Source organism: Lutra lutra, chromosome 14 (genome assembly GCF_902655055.1).
Source record: "Lutra lutra chromosome 14, mLutLut1.2, whole genome shotgun sequence".
NCBI lineage: Eukaryota > Metazoa > Chordata > Mammalia > Carnivora > Mustelidae > Lutra > Lutra lutra.
Genome location: NC_062291.1, coordinates 59,088,711 through 59,107,670, shown reverse-complemented (window position 1 = coordinate 59,107,670; position 18,960 = coordinate 59,088,711). Strand labels below are relative to the sequence as shown.

At 40.5% G+C, this 18,960-nt stretch overlaps 1 protein-coding gene across 3 annotated transcripts in view; it reads left to right on the top strand.

Moving 5' to 3' along the window:
• HPSE2 (heparanase 2 (inactive)) overlaps positions 1–18,960 on the top strand; it is a 675,922-nt gene that overhangs the window by 513,428 nt on the left and 143,534 nt on the right. For all 3 annotated transcript variants that reach the window (XM_047703040.1, XM_047703039.1, XM_047703038.1), the window contains 2 exons: positions 11,961–12,067; positions 17,212–17,326. In XM_047703040.1, the coding sequence (XP_047558996.1) occupies positions 11,961–12,067; positions 17,212–17,326 (222 nt within the window). The remainder of the gene's footprint in view (positions 1–11,960; positions 12,068–17,211; positions 17,327–18,960) is intronic.

Below are 18,960 nucleotides of genomic sequence, written 5' to 3'. Positions count from 1 at the left end.
TTTTTAATAATAATTTGTATGACTGGAGAAGCTTCTGGCTACCTTTATCCTCAACTTGTTCTTTGCTTTTTTTCCTCTTTTCTCTTTCTTTGAACCTTGGGGAATATGGTAGGTGATATTTTTGGCATCTGAAAGGCAGTGACTCAATTGCTAAAAACAGCTGTGGTTTTCAAATTTGGACTGCCACTTACAGAAGAATTTCTGAGCTGTGGGCAAATTCTCGTATATGAAAATCTATATTATGTATTTGAAAGCCAAAAAAAGACAATGTTTGGACAAGCCACTCTTTTAGATGATCTACACATTTTCTCCCTTCCATTAGCATAGGGATAATCATCTGTACTTTGGGAGATGAATCAGGGGAGAGTTGAGAATCTCACAATGTAAGCAAGAGTCAGATGGGAAAGTAAGTGATGTTTAGGATACAGTGCAGATGGTATAGTGTGGATACCTGGTCTGACTCCAAAACAATGACATAAGAACCAAGAAGAACCATTCTGGCTTAAGTCACTTAGACTCTATGATTTGTGTCTGCATCTCCTAGAGGAATCAGAGGAGGAAATAACACTTTTTGATATTATTTTCAGCAATTCAATAAGCACAGGAAGGAGTTGGTGAAATCCCAGTCATAAAGGAAGTAGTTCCAAAAGTACTGTCCATATGATTGCATTTTGAATACTAAATAAACCAAACAATTGGCTTTCCTAATATTTGAAAAACTCCTTCCTTCCATCCTTCTTTCTTCCTTTCTTTCCTTCACTTATCAACTGTTTATAACATTCTTAGTTTTTTTTCCAGACCCCTGAGGATAAAATGGTGAGCAAGACTTGCATGGTGGGTCCTCCTAGACCTTGTGGTCTAGTGGAAAAACACTTAATGAAGCAAGCAATGATAATAAGATGTGATGACTCTTGTAACAGGGATGTCTAGGGTGCTCTGTGAGTGCTCACATCCATTCCATGCAAGCCCATGGTGGAAAATATCTACTTCAGTGTGTGAAAGAAGGGAAAACCAAGAAATCTTTCCAGAGGAAGTGACATTTAGGTTAATACCTGAAGGACAGACACGTTCTAATTTATTCAGTTCTGAGCATGCGAACAGAGGACTAGCAGTGTTAAATATATATGGTAGAGAGAATGATTTGTCTGGTTCATGTTATGACCATGATTGTTCTTTTGTTAATATCATTGCTTATGGTTGACTATAATATTTATTAAGATGAATTCTTTTGAGGCCTATTTTTCCAGTATACATTAGTTACAGGATTCAAGGAAGTATGAAGCAGAAGAATATTTAATCTCTTTGAAGTAATTAATAGATCAAAAAAGAAGCTTTTCTGGTTTACCCACTTATTTGAGCCTCTTAGGACATGAAAGGGGAAGGGAATAAAAATAGCAGTGATTCTTGAGGATTACAGAATAACTAAAAGCACAACTAAAAGAAAAATGAAGAAAATGATAATGTTAACCTTCTCTCTCTCTCTTTTTTTTTTTAAGATTTTATTTATTTATTTGACAGACAGAGATGACAAGTAGGCAGAGAGGCAGGCAGAGAGAGAAGGAAGCAGGCTCCCCGCTGAGCAGAGAACCTGACGTGGGGCTCAATCCCAGGACGCTGGGATCATGACCTGAGCCGAAGGCAGAGGCTTTAACCCACTGAGCCACCCAGGCGCCCCTGTTAATCTTCTCTTAATGAAGAAATAAGAAAATAAAAATGGCACTACTAGGCTAGGAACAGCAGTACCACCACAAAAATCAGTTTTTGATTCTTCCATTCACTGAGCAATGTTAAAGGCTCATTTCAGTATGCCAGTGCCTATTTTTCATAATGCCTATCATTTGGCAGGTACTTAATGAATGTTAGCTGATGGGAATAAGTAGGATGGAGAAAGTAAATGAGCAGTGTAAAATGGTAGAAGTACAAGAAAAGTAAAGTAGTGTCTTCTTCTCATTCACATTTGGATTTGCTATCTCAGCTGTTCTCATGCAGGAGAAACTAATCTGCTGCTAACTGTGTAGTATAGTGTTGAATAGATAGAAGTATATCTGATCACATGAACCCAGTTCTAGGGCCCTACCTGGGACACCAGCAGAGGCCTGGGAGAGTAGGAAGCTAGAAGTTTGAGCTTCCCGAGCTTCCCAGTAAATTAGTTTCTTTGACGCCACTTGGCTGTGTATCTGCAAATGAGCAGTATGACCCAAGGGATCTTCGACTCTTCTCTTTCATATAAAAGACACTAATAATAAATACGGGCATCTAGCTGGAAAGGCATGTTTACCACAAAAGCGCTCCGAAGTTTTAGTTGTTGTCATCTTATGAACTGTATCTCCTTAACTCTTTTTTTTTTTAAGATTTTATTTATTTATTTGACAGACAGAGATCACAAGTAGGCAGAGAGGCAGGCAGATAGAGAGAGGGGGAAGCAGGCTCCCTGCTGAGCAGAGAGCCCTATGCGGGGCTTGATTCCAGGACCATGGGATCATGACCTGAGCCGAAGGCAGAGGCTTTAACCCACTGAGCCACCCAGGCACCCCTGTATCTCCTTAATTCTTAAACAGAAACAATTATAAAATGTACCATAAACTTATTAATAGCTTGTAGGGGGAGCAGATAGGAGATAGGGTAAACAGCTGGCAAGTTTCTTTTGGTATTATGAAAAACATTCTGATTTCAAAGCCATTAAAATGTGGAAAATGCATTATTAATTTGCAGAAATATAGTAACCGTATTTATCTTTTAGGTTACAGTGCCATTTATTGACTGTATCATGTATTACTAGCTCATTGAAGAAACTAGTCATTTGTTCAAGGCCACTAGTCGTAAAATCAGAATTCAAGGCCAGGGCCACCTAAGTCCAGAACTCACACTCTTACCCAATACACTCTTCTGCATCTGCCATACATGTTAGCCATTTATCTTACAGCCCATGTAATATTTATATTCCTAAAGTCCCAGGATTAGGAAGGCTTTTAAAGAATACTGAATGTTCTTGGTGAAAGAAGATCAATTTGACCCCATGATCAGTTCATATAATCTGGAGTGGGTGTCCTAGAAGTAAAAATTAAATGAAAGTTATATATTAAGTAATGTCTAATATATTACCCCAATATTAGTGGAAGAGGACAGGGCTTTTCAGGGAGTGATTTGCATTCATTCACTGGACTTCATTCTTACGTCTCATACACACAGGCTTTTGGTCAATGCAGTGAGGTCCCGTTATGTGCAAGGCAGTGACAATGTGTGGGTATGTGCTGCCCATGGACACTTAGAGGAATGGCCCTGAGAACAAATCGTGGTTTAGAGCAAAAAAACGTCTTCAGGAAGAAGAGGCTACTTGTGGTGACCTTCCAATTTTCCACATGGAAGTGGGAGGATTATAGGGTTTGTCCTGAGTGAGAGGAAGTTACTTCTGAGTTTGACTATGACTTGTCAGTGGGGAGACGTCCAGTAAGCCTGGGGGTTGATTCCTCATGGAAAAGAACTGGGAAGAGAAGAAGAGTCATTCTTATGCAAGCAGCCGCTATCCAGTCTCTCCCTCTGCTAGCACTTATCCTTGAACATAGTCTTTACTTCAGGACTCTGTGAAATCTACCTTATTTTTTGGCATATGCTAATACTTTCCTTGCCTTCCCTGGAACTTTATCTTTTTTGTGTATGCTCTTATTTTAATTTTACATTTTGTTGCAATTACATACAGTTGCTTTTCTGTGGTTGGAGATAACAAGAACAGAATGCAATTTTAAATCCTAAAATGCCATAGAAACAGAAGCCACAAATTAAAAATTGATCTGATACCAAAAGAAAATGGGTAAATGTGGCACTCCGGAACAGGGAGATGATAAAAATAAATTATATAGAAAAAAATTAATGAAACTGACAGGAAGTACATCAGACAGAAGAAATAAATCAGGAAGAATGTGATGAGATATTGGAATAGCTGAGCTCAGAATAGCCCAGTGTGTCTGACCTAAGAAGGACATACTAAATATGAGGCAGGTTGGTCACTCAGAAGGTTCTGGGTCTCCTCAAATGAGAAAATTCAAATAGAAAGTAGACAGACCCCTGAACTGGAATTGTGATGGTTTGGTGTTTGCTTTTAAGGTTTTGAGGTTTTAGTTATCTTCACTGAAACTTGGCCTTTTCATCAGTAAAATATTATATCTCCCACTTATTAACAAATAAATTATTTCATTATCATATTATTTAACAGGTATTTAATAAGCAAAGTAACTGTCAAGCAACATGCCAGATACTTAGCTACTTCTATAAGGTATCTATAAAGGAAAAAAAAATGTGGCTTTCTCAAGCTGTTTACATTATAGTAGGGAAGACAGATAGACAAACAGAAAATTACAATTCAGTTTAATAAGGTCAAGGTCAGAGATAGTTTTGAAGAACTTTGGAGTCCAGAGGAGAAATGAGTTAATTTTCTAAAGGTTTGAGGAAAGTTTTACAGAGAAGGTAACATTTGAAATAAGCCAGAAAAAAAAAAAAAAATCAGGTAATACGGATGAGATGTGGGTAGGGGGGGTAGGCAATCAGTAAAAACCTAAAAGAAGGTCATGTAGTTGGAAAATGGTAAGTCCACTCTGTGTGGTGAACCATAGGTCTTGTGGGAAGGGAGGGAAGAAGAGGCAGCTAAGCGGTCGTTGTGAAGGGTCTACGATACCAAGTTAAATGAAGCAGCTGGCATGTATCCTGAGGGCTGGTGGTTCTCATCATTATTCTGTGATGTCTAACATACTCCCAGGGACAAATCAGTAAAACAGACTAGGGGTTGTGTGTACTTACTGGCTCCTTAGCGTTTTTTCCCAGTTAGGGAAACATTTCATAATTTCAGTGAATGAAAAGAATGTTATTGTGACATCTTAGAATCCATTCTTTTTATTTTTATTTTATTATTTTTTTAAGATTTTCTTTATTTATTCATGAGAGACAGAGAGAGAGGGAGGCAGAGGCAGAGGGAGAAGCAGGCTCCCTATGGAGCAGAGAGCCTAATATGGGACTCCATCTCAGGACCCTGGGATCTTGAACTGAGCCAAAGGCAGACACTTAACTGACTGAGCCACCCAGGCGCCCCTATTCTTTTTATTTTTAAGTAAACCATTCCTTAGAGAGCTGTGTTCAGTATTAACATAGCATATATCCCAACTAACAGCACAGACTTCTGTGAGCACATGATTGAGTGCTTCTGCCAATAATGGAGAGCCAGTGAAAGTTCTGAAGCTGTGGAGGGACCTTACAAGTTAACAAATGGCAGCATGGAGGATGACCTTGTGGATGAAGAGATTAGAGGTGGCAGACCAAGGGAGAAATGATAAGATCCAGGACTTAGCAAGGGACAGTGAGGAAGGAGGGGTGAAAATGGAATGATCCCTTCCTCTTCTAATATAGTAGGTATGTTAGAGTCAAAAATATGCAAGAGGAATGGACAGAAAAAACATTATTGAACTCTTACTTGGACCTCTAGTCAATACAATAAGAAACAAAGAGGCAGAGGTACCACCGAGAAGAGGGCTGTGGATAGGTGAGGTTTAAGAAGCTTCCTGAAGCTATTTGCCTTCTAACCAGTGATTAGGGGACCAGTTCTGGTTACTCAGAGAGCTACTGCTCTTCCCAAGGTCCTGGGGAAGGTTGATTTCCAAGTAGATGAGATGCTGGAATTAATGGGCTCCAGGTTCTTTCGGAGGTTGGGCCTCCTGCCAGGGCTGATTAGCCCAGCTGGCCTGTCCACTATTCCTGTTTTATTGCTTCCTTTCTCATTAAGGAAGGTGTTGGGTTTGGATAACCATAAACAACATGTCTGCTGTTACAGGGCTACCATCTCTTACACAACCAGTGGCTGAAAACAGGCTCTTGGGTGTCTTTGTTAAAGACTTAGGTCACAATTTTGGAGAAACAGGAAAAGGAAGCCCAGGTTTGAAAATGTGCCACATAAATGGTTATTTTCCTATGTTTTCTCGTTTACCTTTCCAAAAAAAAAAAAAGAAAAAGAAAGTGGCAGGGGAAATATAACTTCAAAGAAAATAAATATATATATATATATATATATTTATATATATATTTATATATATATCAGTATGGTTTTTCCTCATTCTTCTCTCTCACCCCTGCTCTCTCAACACAGCCACATGGAACAGTTCTGATGTCCTCAACCTCTCAGATGGGAGGGAAGGGAGTTGGAGGCTTCCCTTCACATCAGTCTGCCCCCAGCAGGCCCAAGGAGTTGGAGCAGCCACTGGCCACTTGCTGAGCTGTTCTGTGGGTGCCTCACAGTTCCCTTGTCCACTTGAGCCCAAGAGCAGAAGTCTTATAGGACAATAGAACCCTTGAAAGAGAGCCCGCCACCCAGCCCCTCTCTACCCTCATTCCAGTAATCGTAACACTTGTACTTCTTCCCTGTCCCCAGGCAACGTGTTCCTTAAAATGACCTTCTTTAGCACATCATTTCTCACAAGGAACTGTACCCTTGTTCTTTCCAGTCCTCCAATTTTCTCTCTTCCAGCACAGGGAGAATCATATTTACTCAGAAAACCACAGTGTTGAACTATAGCCCTTGCTTTCTTAGAGTTTCACTTTCTAAGGAAATTTTGCAGCTGGTTCCAAGTGCTTTTCTGGATTTTTTTTCTCTCCTCTTCTGCCCATGTTGATTTCTTCCCCAGTCCTAACCAGCCCCCAGCCTCAGTACCTCCCCTACCTTTCACCATGATGGTCATCTCTGCTCATCGTAGACAAACAATTCATCAAACCTCTCACTATGTCCCCAATAGCAAATGCTCAGAAAATCCTTGTTGATTTTGTACCAACTAGTCCCAGAGCCTTTAGTATTAATACTTTCTAGAAATCTCTCCCCTGCAGAACATCTCATAAAAGCTGGTTTAAGTTGTACATAAAAATCCTACCTCACTGTGTGTTTTGTTCACGTGGCTTCTCTAGTGAAGGACGGGAATTACTCCTGTGCTGAATGTCAGTAAATGAACTACTCGGTAAATGAACTACTCTGAATGCTAATTATGTTAATGTGAATTATCCATGTGCCTTTTAAATTTTAAGTAGATCTTTTCCTTCTAGTTAGCACATCTGGGTTATTACCTACCTCCACAAACACATCCAAAAGACAAGCAGCCAACTCTAATGTTAGATTGATCCGAACCTCTTTTTATTTTATTTTTTTTTAATTTATTTGACAGAGATCACAAGTAGGCAGAGAGACAGGCAGAGAGTGAGGGGGATGCAGGCTCCCTGCTGAGCAGAGAGCTCCCCAGAACCCTGGGATCATGACCTGAACTAAAGGCAGAGGCTTTAACCCACTGAGCCACCCAGGCTCCCTGAACCCAACCAACTCTTGTACTTTAGACAAGGCGAGTGGTCTAGGTTAACATTCGGTTGACTTTAAGAACTTACCAATAAGCCAGATAACTTTCCAAGTGCTTTATAAAAATTTGGTCATTTAAATATCATAACATGCACAGAGATGGATATTATTACTATTCTCATTTTATAACTAAGGAAAGTAAAGCTCAGAGAAGTCACACAGTGAGTAAACCATAGAATCAGGATTCAGACATAGACAATCTGAGTGCCAAGTCCATGCCCCAAACCACTCCTCAATGCTACCTCACCAATAATAGCAGTTTATAAATTGTTTACTTATGAATCCCCCTGCAAGTCAGAAGAGCATTCAGATGAACTTCTCTTTATACAGTGTCTCTGTCCCTGCAGAATCTTATGTACACGGTATTTTAAAAATCCAACCATTTCCCAGAACCAATTCCTCATTTAAAAGAGCTAGACTGGGTGCCTAGGTGGCTCAGCTGTTAAGTGTTTGCCTTTGGCCCACGTCATAATCCCAGGGTGCTGGAATCAAGCCCTGGGTTGGGCTCCCTGCTCAGCAGGAAGACTGCTTTTATTTTATTTTATTTTATTTTATTTTCTATTTTCATCATGATAAGTGTAGTCTTTAATCCCATCCCCTATTTCCCCCAACCCCCCCTCACCTCCTCTCTGGTAACCATTGGTTTGTTCTCTATAGTTAAGAGTCTGTTTCTTAGTTTGTCTCTCTCTCTTTCATTCCCCTTTCCTCATTTGTTTTGTTTCTTAAATGCCACATATTCCACATTCCCTTACTCACTGTACTCCAGACGGCCTTCTCTTGGTTCTACAAACAACAGTCCTGCTTCCATATCTTGTCCTTTTCCTGAGCTCCTCCTACAGATCCATCAGGGGTTGGTTCCATCTTCAGTCAAGTCTAGGCTCAGATACCACCTTTCGGGGGGTGACCTGAGCACTATCTAAAGTATCCAGTCCTGCCCCTCCTGCCGAGTCGCTTTCTCTCAGATTATTCTGTTTCATTTTCTTCCTAGCTCTTTTTATTTCTAAATTTCTTTGTTTACTATTTATTGTTAGTCTTTTCCACTGGACTAATAGTAAGCCAAAGAGAGCAGAGCTTTGTTCTGTTTCACTCATTGCTGTATTTCTGCCCCTAGAGTCTGTTTGGCATACAGCAGGCACCCAGTAAGTATTGGTCGAGTGAATGAATAAATGCATTTGATAATGCCTTAATGTTTGGGAATGGAAACCCTTAGCCATCTAGTCTCATTTTTAGGTATTCTCCTTAAGTAATTTCATCTACTCCAATGGCTTTTTCTACCACTCTCACTATTTACCTTCATCTTGACTCTTTTTTTCTGTTTCTTGTTTTTTATGAAATTTTAACTTACATAGTCAAAGAGACTCTTGACTGTTGAGGAATAGGAGATAAGGGGATCAGCTTAACATTTTGTATTTAGAAGGAACTTAAGTTTCCTCTACTCCCAGTGCATGGCTAAACATGTTGATAAAGAAAGTTCAGAAAATAACAAGCCCCATATCTCACAACTAGTGTGTGGCAAAACCCAGAACTTCAGGGTACATTACTGATTCCACAGTAGTTATCTGCCTGTTAGACTCTACCTCTCCTTTTGCTGATGACACCACACACACACACACACACACACACACACACACTCACACACAGTCGAATTTTATTGAGATAAAATTCACATACCATGAAATTGTGCATACCCTTTAAAAGTGTGCAGCCTCGTAGTTTTTAAGGTATGCACAGAATTATGAAACCCTCTATTTAATTTTAGAACATGTTCATCACCCTCCAAAGAAACCCCATATCTATTTGTAGTCATTACCCACTGCCTTCATTTCCCCTCCCCTTCTCTGGCCCTAGGAAACTACTAATCTAGTTTCTGTCTCTACAGACTTGCCTATTCTGGACATTTCATGTAACAGAATCATACAACATGGGGCCTTTTGTGTCTGGCTTCTTTCACTTGGCTTAATGACTTCAAGGTTCATCATACTATAATTTTACCTTTTTGTTTTGCTTAACCCCTATTCTCTAACTGCCTTATTTTAATATCTGTCTTTGAGCAAAAATTAAACTCTGAATATCCTGGAAGCCCAAGGCAAAAAAGAAAAACACAAATGTGTCACTCCACACTAGTTAGCTATAAAGGAATCACACAGTTTCTCACGAGCAGAGAGTTTTTGTAACCCTACATTTTGAGGGAAACCCTCAGCACAATCCAGTTTCACCATATGGCTTTGTCTTTTGATCATTTAAGGTGTTTTCCTTATTTTCTTATTAATACTATCTCCAGTTCCTGTTGGGTCGGGCACTGTGAGCAGTGAGAAGGGAGAGAGAACAACCTTGTGGTATCCTCAATGACTCTTCTCTTTCTGGGGACAGGGGGAATTTGTACTTAATTTTTAATAACATTCTAATTTGACCTCCACTTTCAGTTTTCAGGCTCTTTCTTCCATTCTTGATCACAATCCTTACTTCCATCTCAAATTTGTGAAATATTTTCACCACTTTCTCCTGAAAGGGTTGAGCACTTTGCCAACCCTGATTCTAAAATAGGTCTCAGATAATGCAAATACTCAAATAGATGCAGGGAGAGGACAAGAAGTTATACCTAGGGAGAGATGAAAAGACGAGCATGATTGTTTGCTGATGTCTGCCTCCAGGTTTGGGAAAAGGAAAGTTCTGGCATTTATGCTACATCTCAAATTATTATTTTTTTCTTTTTGGGTGTCTGAAGTGCAGAGAATTAAATTAAAATCACACTTCTCAATTACAGCACAGTCTCAGCAGTTCATGCAAATCCTTTTGTTTTAATTTTTGTTTTTGTTTTAATTTTCACCTTGATCTCTAATCTCTGCTCACATTCCTCACATTCGCCTTCCTCTTAAGCATGCTTTCCTTCGGTGTTTGGTACATGTCCTTTAGAGACATGTATCTTTAGAAACTACTTAGTGTTAGTGGAGGTGAATGAGTAATTACCTAAATAATATTGTGACATAAATCTCATTCTGTTGCTATTTTTTTAAACTCACCACTAAATCTTTAAAGCTAATTCATGTTGCTGCATTTACATTGATTCTATTGCTCCCAACTGCTGCATAATGTTTTATGGTATGTATCCACCACCTTTCACTTTTCCATTCCTCTAGCAACGCAAACCTGTACGAACAATGACATAGTGAACATCCTCATGCTTGTCTCCTTAGAAAGCTGAGGAAGAATTCTTTTGGTTTGTATGCCTGAGAGAAAAATTGTTGGGCCATAGGATCTAAATACACTGTTGTCTTTATCCAGCTCCCCTTGTGCATAACTGACATCCTCTCAGTTTTCTATGTCCTGTACTAACTATTGCTGCAGGGACCAGAGCTTGGCAGGTGCACAGGCTGTCACCAACTTGGCACCCATAGGATGCGGTACAACCTCACTTCTTATTTCCTGCTCTGGGACTTCACGAAGGCAGAGATGCAGATCTCAGGGAACCTGCGCAACACTCATGCCTACATAGTTTAGTGGGGTAATGGAGAGGAGCAGAGGTTAACAGTCCCAAAACTAGTCTTGACCTTTTGGATTGTAAGAGCCAAGGGATAAGTATGCTTCTGTTTGAATTCCCCTGGGAGAAAGTTCCAAGACATAGTTCATAAGACTCTTACCAAGTTCCTTATGGGGTTGAGTACAAGTTGCCAACAGTGGTTGCCAACTTGAAAACACATCCTGGTACTGGTTTTACCTTTTCTCTTATTTAGTCCTCCAGCTCTCATTCCTGCTCCCTGTTATTATTTCCCAAATTGACTATCTATAGATAAGCTTTTGTCTCAGGCTCTGCTTCCAGGGGCTTCCCAGAGTACAACATTATCCCTAAGTACTGCCAGACTACTGTCTGGGGCATCTGGGCCTTAATCTGGATAGTCTGGCCAGCCTCCAACTTGGGGACCAGAGACTGGGCCATTTCAAAATTTCGGAGGCTCACCTCTTAATAAGAGGCTTTGCCTCTGCTTGGAAAGCCGCCGAGGTGGAATCTCTCACCTGTGGATCAGTGATCTTTCTAAATACTTACTGCAGTTACTTTCAAAATGTGGTTGTAATATACATACATGCCCTGGTGATTATAAAATATTTTTCCCAAACACTGACTTCTGCCCTCATGATTTATGATATCTGAGGTATGGACAGTAGACTCATCCTGGGATCTGCCATAACAGAGTATTAAGAAAATATCCTTCTCGATACTTGTCAATATGGAAACATCACATGATTTATACTCTCCAGTGAAGGGTGTCAGCTTACGTCCTGGAACATGCAGTTGTTTTAACAGTCATATTTTCACTTGCGTTTACTTAGGGAAAAATGATCATTTCTTTGAGTGGACATATGTCAGTGTTAATGCTTGTGTGTGTGTTGGGTGTGTGTGTTGGGTGTGTGTGCGCACATGCGCATGCCAGCTCACCGTATGGGGTGAATCATCATGGAAAAAACACAGATCGTGACCACCTGGGAGCGGGCTATTGGCAGAACTCCCTCAAGGGAATGTGTCTTCCTTCTCACTTGCAAACAACTTTTAAAAATCTCCTATACCCTTCTGCTTTTGTTGTGTGAACAGGTGGTTAATACATACACCCCAGGAAAGAAGATTTGGCTTGAAGGTGTGGTGACCACCTCGGCTGGAGGCACAAACAACCTATCAGATTCCTATGCTGCGGGATTCTTGTGAGTAACATTTGCAGTTTCACTCCCAGGGACTTTGAGGAGAGAAAGGCGGTGTGAAGTGGTACTGCTCACTGTTCTGTCCACTGGAGGGGGGAGGTTCGTTTCCCACTGAAAGTTCTTTATCTGCTCCTTTCTGAATGGGTGTAACCCATTCCACAAACACTGATGAGTCACTTCTCTAGACACCAAGGTGTCAGGTACAGGCATGAGAGCAAAGATAGTAGTAATAGTAGTAGGAGTGACCATATAGGCATAAGACATTTATTTAATGTCTATAGTTCAAAGACAATGCAGACAACATACAATTTCTCCTCTAATTTTCACCATATTCTTAGGAAATAGGTAAGAGTTAAGATTGGAGGAACAGAGATAGGAGATAAGAAAAGGTGTAGGAGATCAGTGCTGTATTAATAATAATTTTAACTCTATGTGTCACATGCTTTCTGAAGTGCTCTCTCTAATAACTGACAACCAGTGAGACAGGTAGTACTATTTTACAACCACCCAATAGATAGATATGAGAGCTTGGGCTTAAGCCCAGAGAGTCTGCTTCAGAGTCTAGCCTCTTTGCCACTACCTTAGACCATCTTTCTTTCTGCCTCACATGGTCTGTCCACAAAAAGAAGTGGTAGACAGGCAAAGGAATCAGGAATTTCTCTTGACAGGGAAGATAAGGAAGGATTTCATGGAGGAAGTAGCATTTGAGGGAGACATAGAAAGATTATTCTAATTTCTACGTGTGGAGAATGGTGATGATGGTGGAGGGGAGAATTCGAGGCAGAAGGAACATTATGGGCTGTGGCACAGGAGGTGGAAAACGAGTCATGTGATGAAAGCCTCAGGAGCTACAGGAATGTAGCAAGGACTGCAATGAGGGGTGGGGGGGTTCTCCACCAATTATGGAAGGCTGTTGAATGCCAGGCAGAGGAAGTAAGGCCTTGTTCTATACTCAGTGGCAAGCCACTGAAGAATTTGGAGGAAGAGAGAGACAGCATCTGACCTGTGTTCCTGTGTTGGTTTTGGAAATAATATGCACAAGGGTTTGGAGAGGCAGACTCTAGGACAATGGACTTGAAGTCTTCTGCAATTATCTGGACAACAACTTAACACCGGAAGCATAAGGGACTCTGACTGGCCTGCCAGCATCATGTGGCAGGGACAGACCCTTCAGGACCATGGATTCACCAAGGGACCTGTCCTGTGCCACTCTAGTCCCATGGCCCTGGTTTTTTGTCTGTGGCAAGGTCCGCCTAAGAGCTGAGCTCTGTCCTCAGCTTTGTGTTTCTTTTCTAACAGCTGTTCCTAACTAAACACATGTACTTTCCCTCCATTAAGGCAGTTTCTTAAATACATTTGTAAAGAACAAATCAGGGCAGTCAGGCAGATTGTCTTTGCAGATGGAATCCTGATACATGCAGATGAAGATAATGGGTTAAAAGAATATATGATGATACTCTGGGTCTTCCATGCCTATGTTCTCAGTACCTAGCACTGAGGGGCACCGAGCAGTTGTGCGGTGAGCATGGTTCCAGTGAATGAAATGGATGAATCAGCATTTGATACACTGGTTCTGAGAGTCTTCTTTCAAAAATACACTCCCTGCCAGGTTTCACTGTGAGCCATGGAGCTTGGCAAGAAGCCAGTGGCAGTTAGGACTATAGGGACCTCTTAGAACCAGCAGAGGAATGGCTTTTGCTCAGCCGTCATAGATAGAACTTGCTGCTGGGCCAGCAAGCAGCCCAGCTGTCCTCAGTGTTTTCATGAACATTCTTCCCTTCAGGGAATGAAGTGAAATGGGAAATAATACAGCCCTTCATGGAGGGAGCTGGAGAGAGACCTGCCTTTTCATGAGCACCAGCCAAATCTCCATAGTTCTCTGAGGTCACTTTGCAAACCCAGATTAACATAGTTGTTCAGGATTAGGTTGTAGTTCAGGTATCCAATGTGTGGTGGACACAGATCAGCTAAAAACGAGCTCACTTGGCTCCCGGTCTTCTGTCTTATCTCTTTATCACCCATTTGCTCTCCCCTCTGCTGGCAGCACCCAGCAAAGTGTCCTTTGAGTCTAGTTCTCCCAGGAGCATAAATAGCTTCCTGGGTGGTGGGGTTGGGGGAATAAAACATTCTAAGAAGCTCCCAAAAGGCTAGCAATAGTCCTTGGGAAGAAGGCATCTTTCAGGTGTTTTTCAGTATATGGCATAGTGATGAGCTTACAAGGACACTTGCACATTTATGCAAGGATCAGAACTTTTTGATTCTAGCCAGGGCTTTGAGACTTTCTGATGTACTACAGACATAACCTTGGCATACTGCTGTGTCTCCAGCACCCAGTAGTATCTGCCACCCAGTCAATAGTCAATCCGTTTTTGTGGAATGGAAACTGCTGGCTACAGTAGCATCCTTGGTGGGATGTACAAGGCATCTTGCCACTTTTCACTACTTTTCACTGAAAGAGAGACTTGGAACACCATTTATCTCCCCTCTCCGAGGGCTTATTATTCACAAGAGGAAGAGGATGATAATTTCCTCTAACCATTCCATTCTGAAAAGCACAGGGAAGCAGGGGTTCTGGTCATAGTCATTTTGAATGCTTCAGACCCTGGATGTGTATATAGGACGCAGGTTTGGAAGGGAGGTTGCATAGTCTTCCCCCTCACATTAGAGTTCCTTCAAAACCTCACTGTACTAGCAAAAACACCAGCCCCCAGATTTACCAGGTAGCATTTGTTTGTTGAATATATTCTTTGCAGATCACTGTTACAAGGTCTATCAAGGTCACAAGTAGGAATTTGATACCATTCCTATAAATGAGTGCAGGTATTTACATACCCAGTGCTTTATAAATGACTCACATAGTCACACAAACATTTTTGTGTCTATCCTTGATGCTGAGAACAAGGCCTGGCATTTATAGCTGATTAATTCATGTTGAATGAGTAATGAGTGACTGAGCAAATGGGATATTTTAAATACCAAAATACAGTCCTGTATGGATATCCAGCTGCTGCTCGATGTGATTATATATTTACTCATCATTTTGTTTCTTTGTTCAGCAAGCATAGGGATAGAAGGGTGGATGAGACATACTTGTTTCTATGAGTTGGTACTTGTTAGATATAGACCCTGTCGTATTGGTGCTGCATTGCTGGAGAGAGCACTGATTTAGTGCATTGACCCAGAATTTACGTTGTAGTTCTACCCCAGGATATTTAATACTGTGTCTCAGTATTAGTATATACTAATTAGTTAGTTATATAATTAGTTAGTTATATAATTAATTAGTTATATATTTAGTATAACTAAATCTGTTACCCTGATATCACAGGGTTAGTAAATTAATAAAAATAATAAAGGCAAGTAGCTTAGGTATGTGATATTCTAAAAGTAATTTTATGTCCTAGTCGGAACAACAACAACGACAAAAGTTCTGTTGTATTATTGTCAGATTTTCTTTTTGACTTAAAACTTCTGTTTTTGCATTTTGCTTTATTTTATTTTGTTTTTATAATTCTAATTATCAGTAAATGTTAGTTTTTATGAGAAAAAAATAAAATTGTCAATGGGAAAAAGATTTTAAAATGTTAATGTCCATTCACAATATAAAAATTAGCAATGTTCTTTATTCGAATAAAGAAAAAGTTTAACTCTACAAGTCACTGATTTGGAGTTCCATATGGTTTCAAATTTGGGATATCATAGTTATGCATAATTTGTCCCTAGTGTGCTAAATGGTGATTCTCAGTGTTCCTTGAATCTAATTTTATCCACATCAATTTCAACTTAACAAAGAGTATGAAGCACCTACAGTGTGCTAGGAACTGAGATAGATATTTTGGGTACAAAGCTAAAACGTGTCTGTTCTCAGTGAGCACCTAAGCAACTGGGGGACAACAGAGATGTAAGGAAGTAATTATCGTGGGCTGACAGAAGGTATAAATAAGAGTTCTGTAAGGTACAGAGGAGGAAGGTACTACTGTTTGCCGGGACAGCAGAGTTTGGAAGGAAATGACACTTGACATGGAGATGAACAGATAGGAAGAAATTTGCCAGATGAGGTGAACCGGTTAGAGGAGGAGAGAAAGAGAATTCTAAGCAGAAGTTAAAATATGTGAGAAGATTCAGGTCAGTATGTGAAAGTATGGTGAGTTTGGGCAGCCTAGAGTAGTTATATGTGGCTAAGAACCAGGGAATGGAGTTTAGGGTGAGAGAAGAGGGGGAAAGAGATACAAATGAAGGCTCACATGTGTGCTCAGGAAAGATTGTGAAACACCTTATCTTTTATACCATAAGACTGAAGCTCTCAGTCACATTTATTATATATATATATTATTAAAATTAGAAATTTCCCCAAGTTTCAGAAGTAGGAATACAAAGAGAAAATTAAGGGATGAGTAAATGAGTGAACGAATTGAATGCATAAATAATAAAGGCAGAGTTAGTGGTAGGTGTTAGAAGAACCAAGAGGGCAATATTTTTGAAGGATAGCACACTTCAGACAGTGGTTTTTGGCATAGTGGGATATGTGATAACATGTGAGCAATGCAGGTCCTCCATTATGTGTGTGATGGTAGTATAGTTGAAGCTCTGCATGATTAATTACTGTAGCAAGGAAAATTATTATTGCATTGACTGCTGTCAGAGATATATGAGAGATGCTAATGGCTGGGCCCTTCTTGCCTGGGTTACAGGAGTATGTGAGGTAGAGTCACATGAAAGGTACTTGTCCAGTGATAAGGTGCAGGCAGGGGAGTTTGAGTACTGGAGAGTAGAGAGTGTATGTTCCTGTGATTGTGTGTCCTACGGCCAGCGGGTGAGGGATGATAATTAGGTTTACAAGTGGCTACAAGGGTATTCATTTTCTTTGTTAGTATTACATGAGTAAAATAAGTCATTAGCCACAAGATATTTTATGACCAAGGGCAACTGTTTCTTTTCCTATAAAATGAAGACGTTAGATTTGATAATCCCTAAAATGTCTTCCAGCTGTGTACTCAGTGCTTACAATAATCTCCTTTAAAGTACTAGGTAAATTTCATGGTGGGGGTTGGTGTATGTGTGTATGTGTGTTAGCCAATCCCTACAGAGCTTGTTATATGCAATTTTTAAGATGTATTGATGTAGCATTTTTTTTCATGCTTTTTTAGATGGTTGAACACTTTAGGAATGCTGGCCAATCAGGGCATTGATGTTGTGATACGACACTCATTTTTTGACCATGGATATAATCACCTGGTGGACCAGAATTTCAACCCATTACCAGTAAGTGTGAGATAAAGATCCCCAACTCCTCTTCCATGTCTTTCAGGTATTTTGACCATACCTTGTTCCATACTGGGAGAATTTTTCTCCTCTCTCTGTAACCAGGTAATTACATAAATTGGACAGAAATAATCATGTTTTTGTTCTCTTGACCCATTTCACAGACTTATGGCTTTACTACACTCACTCACACACACATATCTATATATACACAATCATATATACAAATGCATGTTTGCATATACATGTATACATGTATTTATTTATTACTATTATTTTAACAAACCTTGTACAGTTGAGATTCCACATCTACTTGTGGCCTGTTTGAACTCTGCTTGAGAGTGAATTTTTCCAGATTGTTTTCTTTTAATGCTAATAGGAGACATTAATTAACGTCAGATGCAACATGTTGAAAGCAGATGGGAGCGTCTTGGCTGAGATCAGATGCAGTAGGAACCCATCTCTTAGGGAGTGGCTGAAGTGCACTTGCAGTTAGGTGCTGATCCCTATGTGACAATGAAGGGATTTGCCCAGGACACCAACTTCCCTAAGAAAGAGAAGGAAAGGGAAGGCTGAAGAAGACTGGCAAGGGCAGAGATCTTGATTTGTTGGGTGACTGTACTGGCCAATCTGAGAGATCCCACTAAGTCCCGAGAAGATGCGCTCATCAAAAATATTACATGGGTTACCCTTTTCACAGGCATCCCGGTCACAGAGAAAAGTCACACTCCTCTCATTAGCTCATAGACTGTCAGAGCTAGGATTCCCCTTTGAGGAGATCCAGTTGCACCTCCTATAACAGAGGAACTGATAGTCTGAGTAGAGGGGAGAGGAAGATACTGAACCCGCTCTAGAACCTGCTTCCCTGTGCCCTAGTCCAGTACTCTTCCTACAGATTTATTCCTGCCCTTGGATCCACAGTAAGCAAATTCAACTGAGGCCAGTGAGTGTTCCTGCCGTTTGCTTCCCTCTGCCTATTTTGGCCCTGCATTCCCCTCATTTTCAACCCTGCCTGAGACAAGAGGCTTCCAAGCCCAGAAAAGAGAACAGTTTGGCGCTCAATGGTACCCTTTCCGTGTTTCAAAAGAATCACTATAGATTAGAGGATGAAGTATTTATTGTATCACTGGTCATATGTGACTCCAGGTAAGTCACAAATATTAGAACTGACTGGCACAGTTGCTTTTAGTCACAGGGCCCGGCTACCTCAATTGTGTGTGTTGGGGAGCGGGGTTGCGGGGGCGCGCTGTGGTGGCTAATGTACGGTTGGGAGGGAACTTTCAGGTTGCAACCATATGGTTTTTTGTTTGTTGGTCTGAGCTTATAAACCCGTGGAGATAAAACAAAATAATAATTAGTAAAGTCTCGTGCCTAGCAGAGTTGCGCAGTGGAAGCGTGCTGGGCCCATAATTAGTAAAGTCTCTATAAAGAGTCAGCATTAAACAAATATAGTGCTACACAAAAATAAATGTTTACTGACCATTGGGCACTGAGGAGGAGACTAGTAATAAAAAAATGAATAAACAGATAGTAGAGTACTATAAAAAGGAGTCAGTGAGGGCTGCTTTGGAGTGAGTGTATAGGACGACTTCTCTGAGAAGGTGACATTTAAGCCACGAGCCCAGTGACAAGAA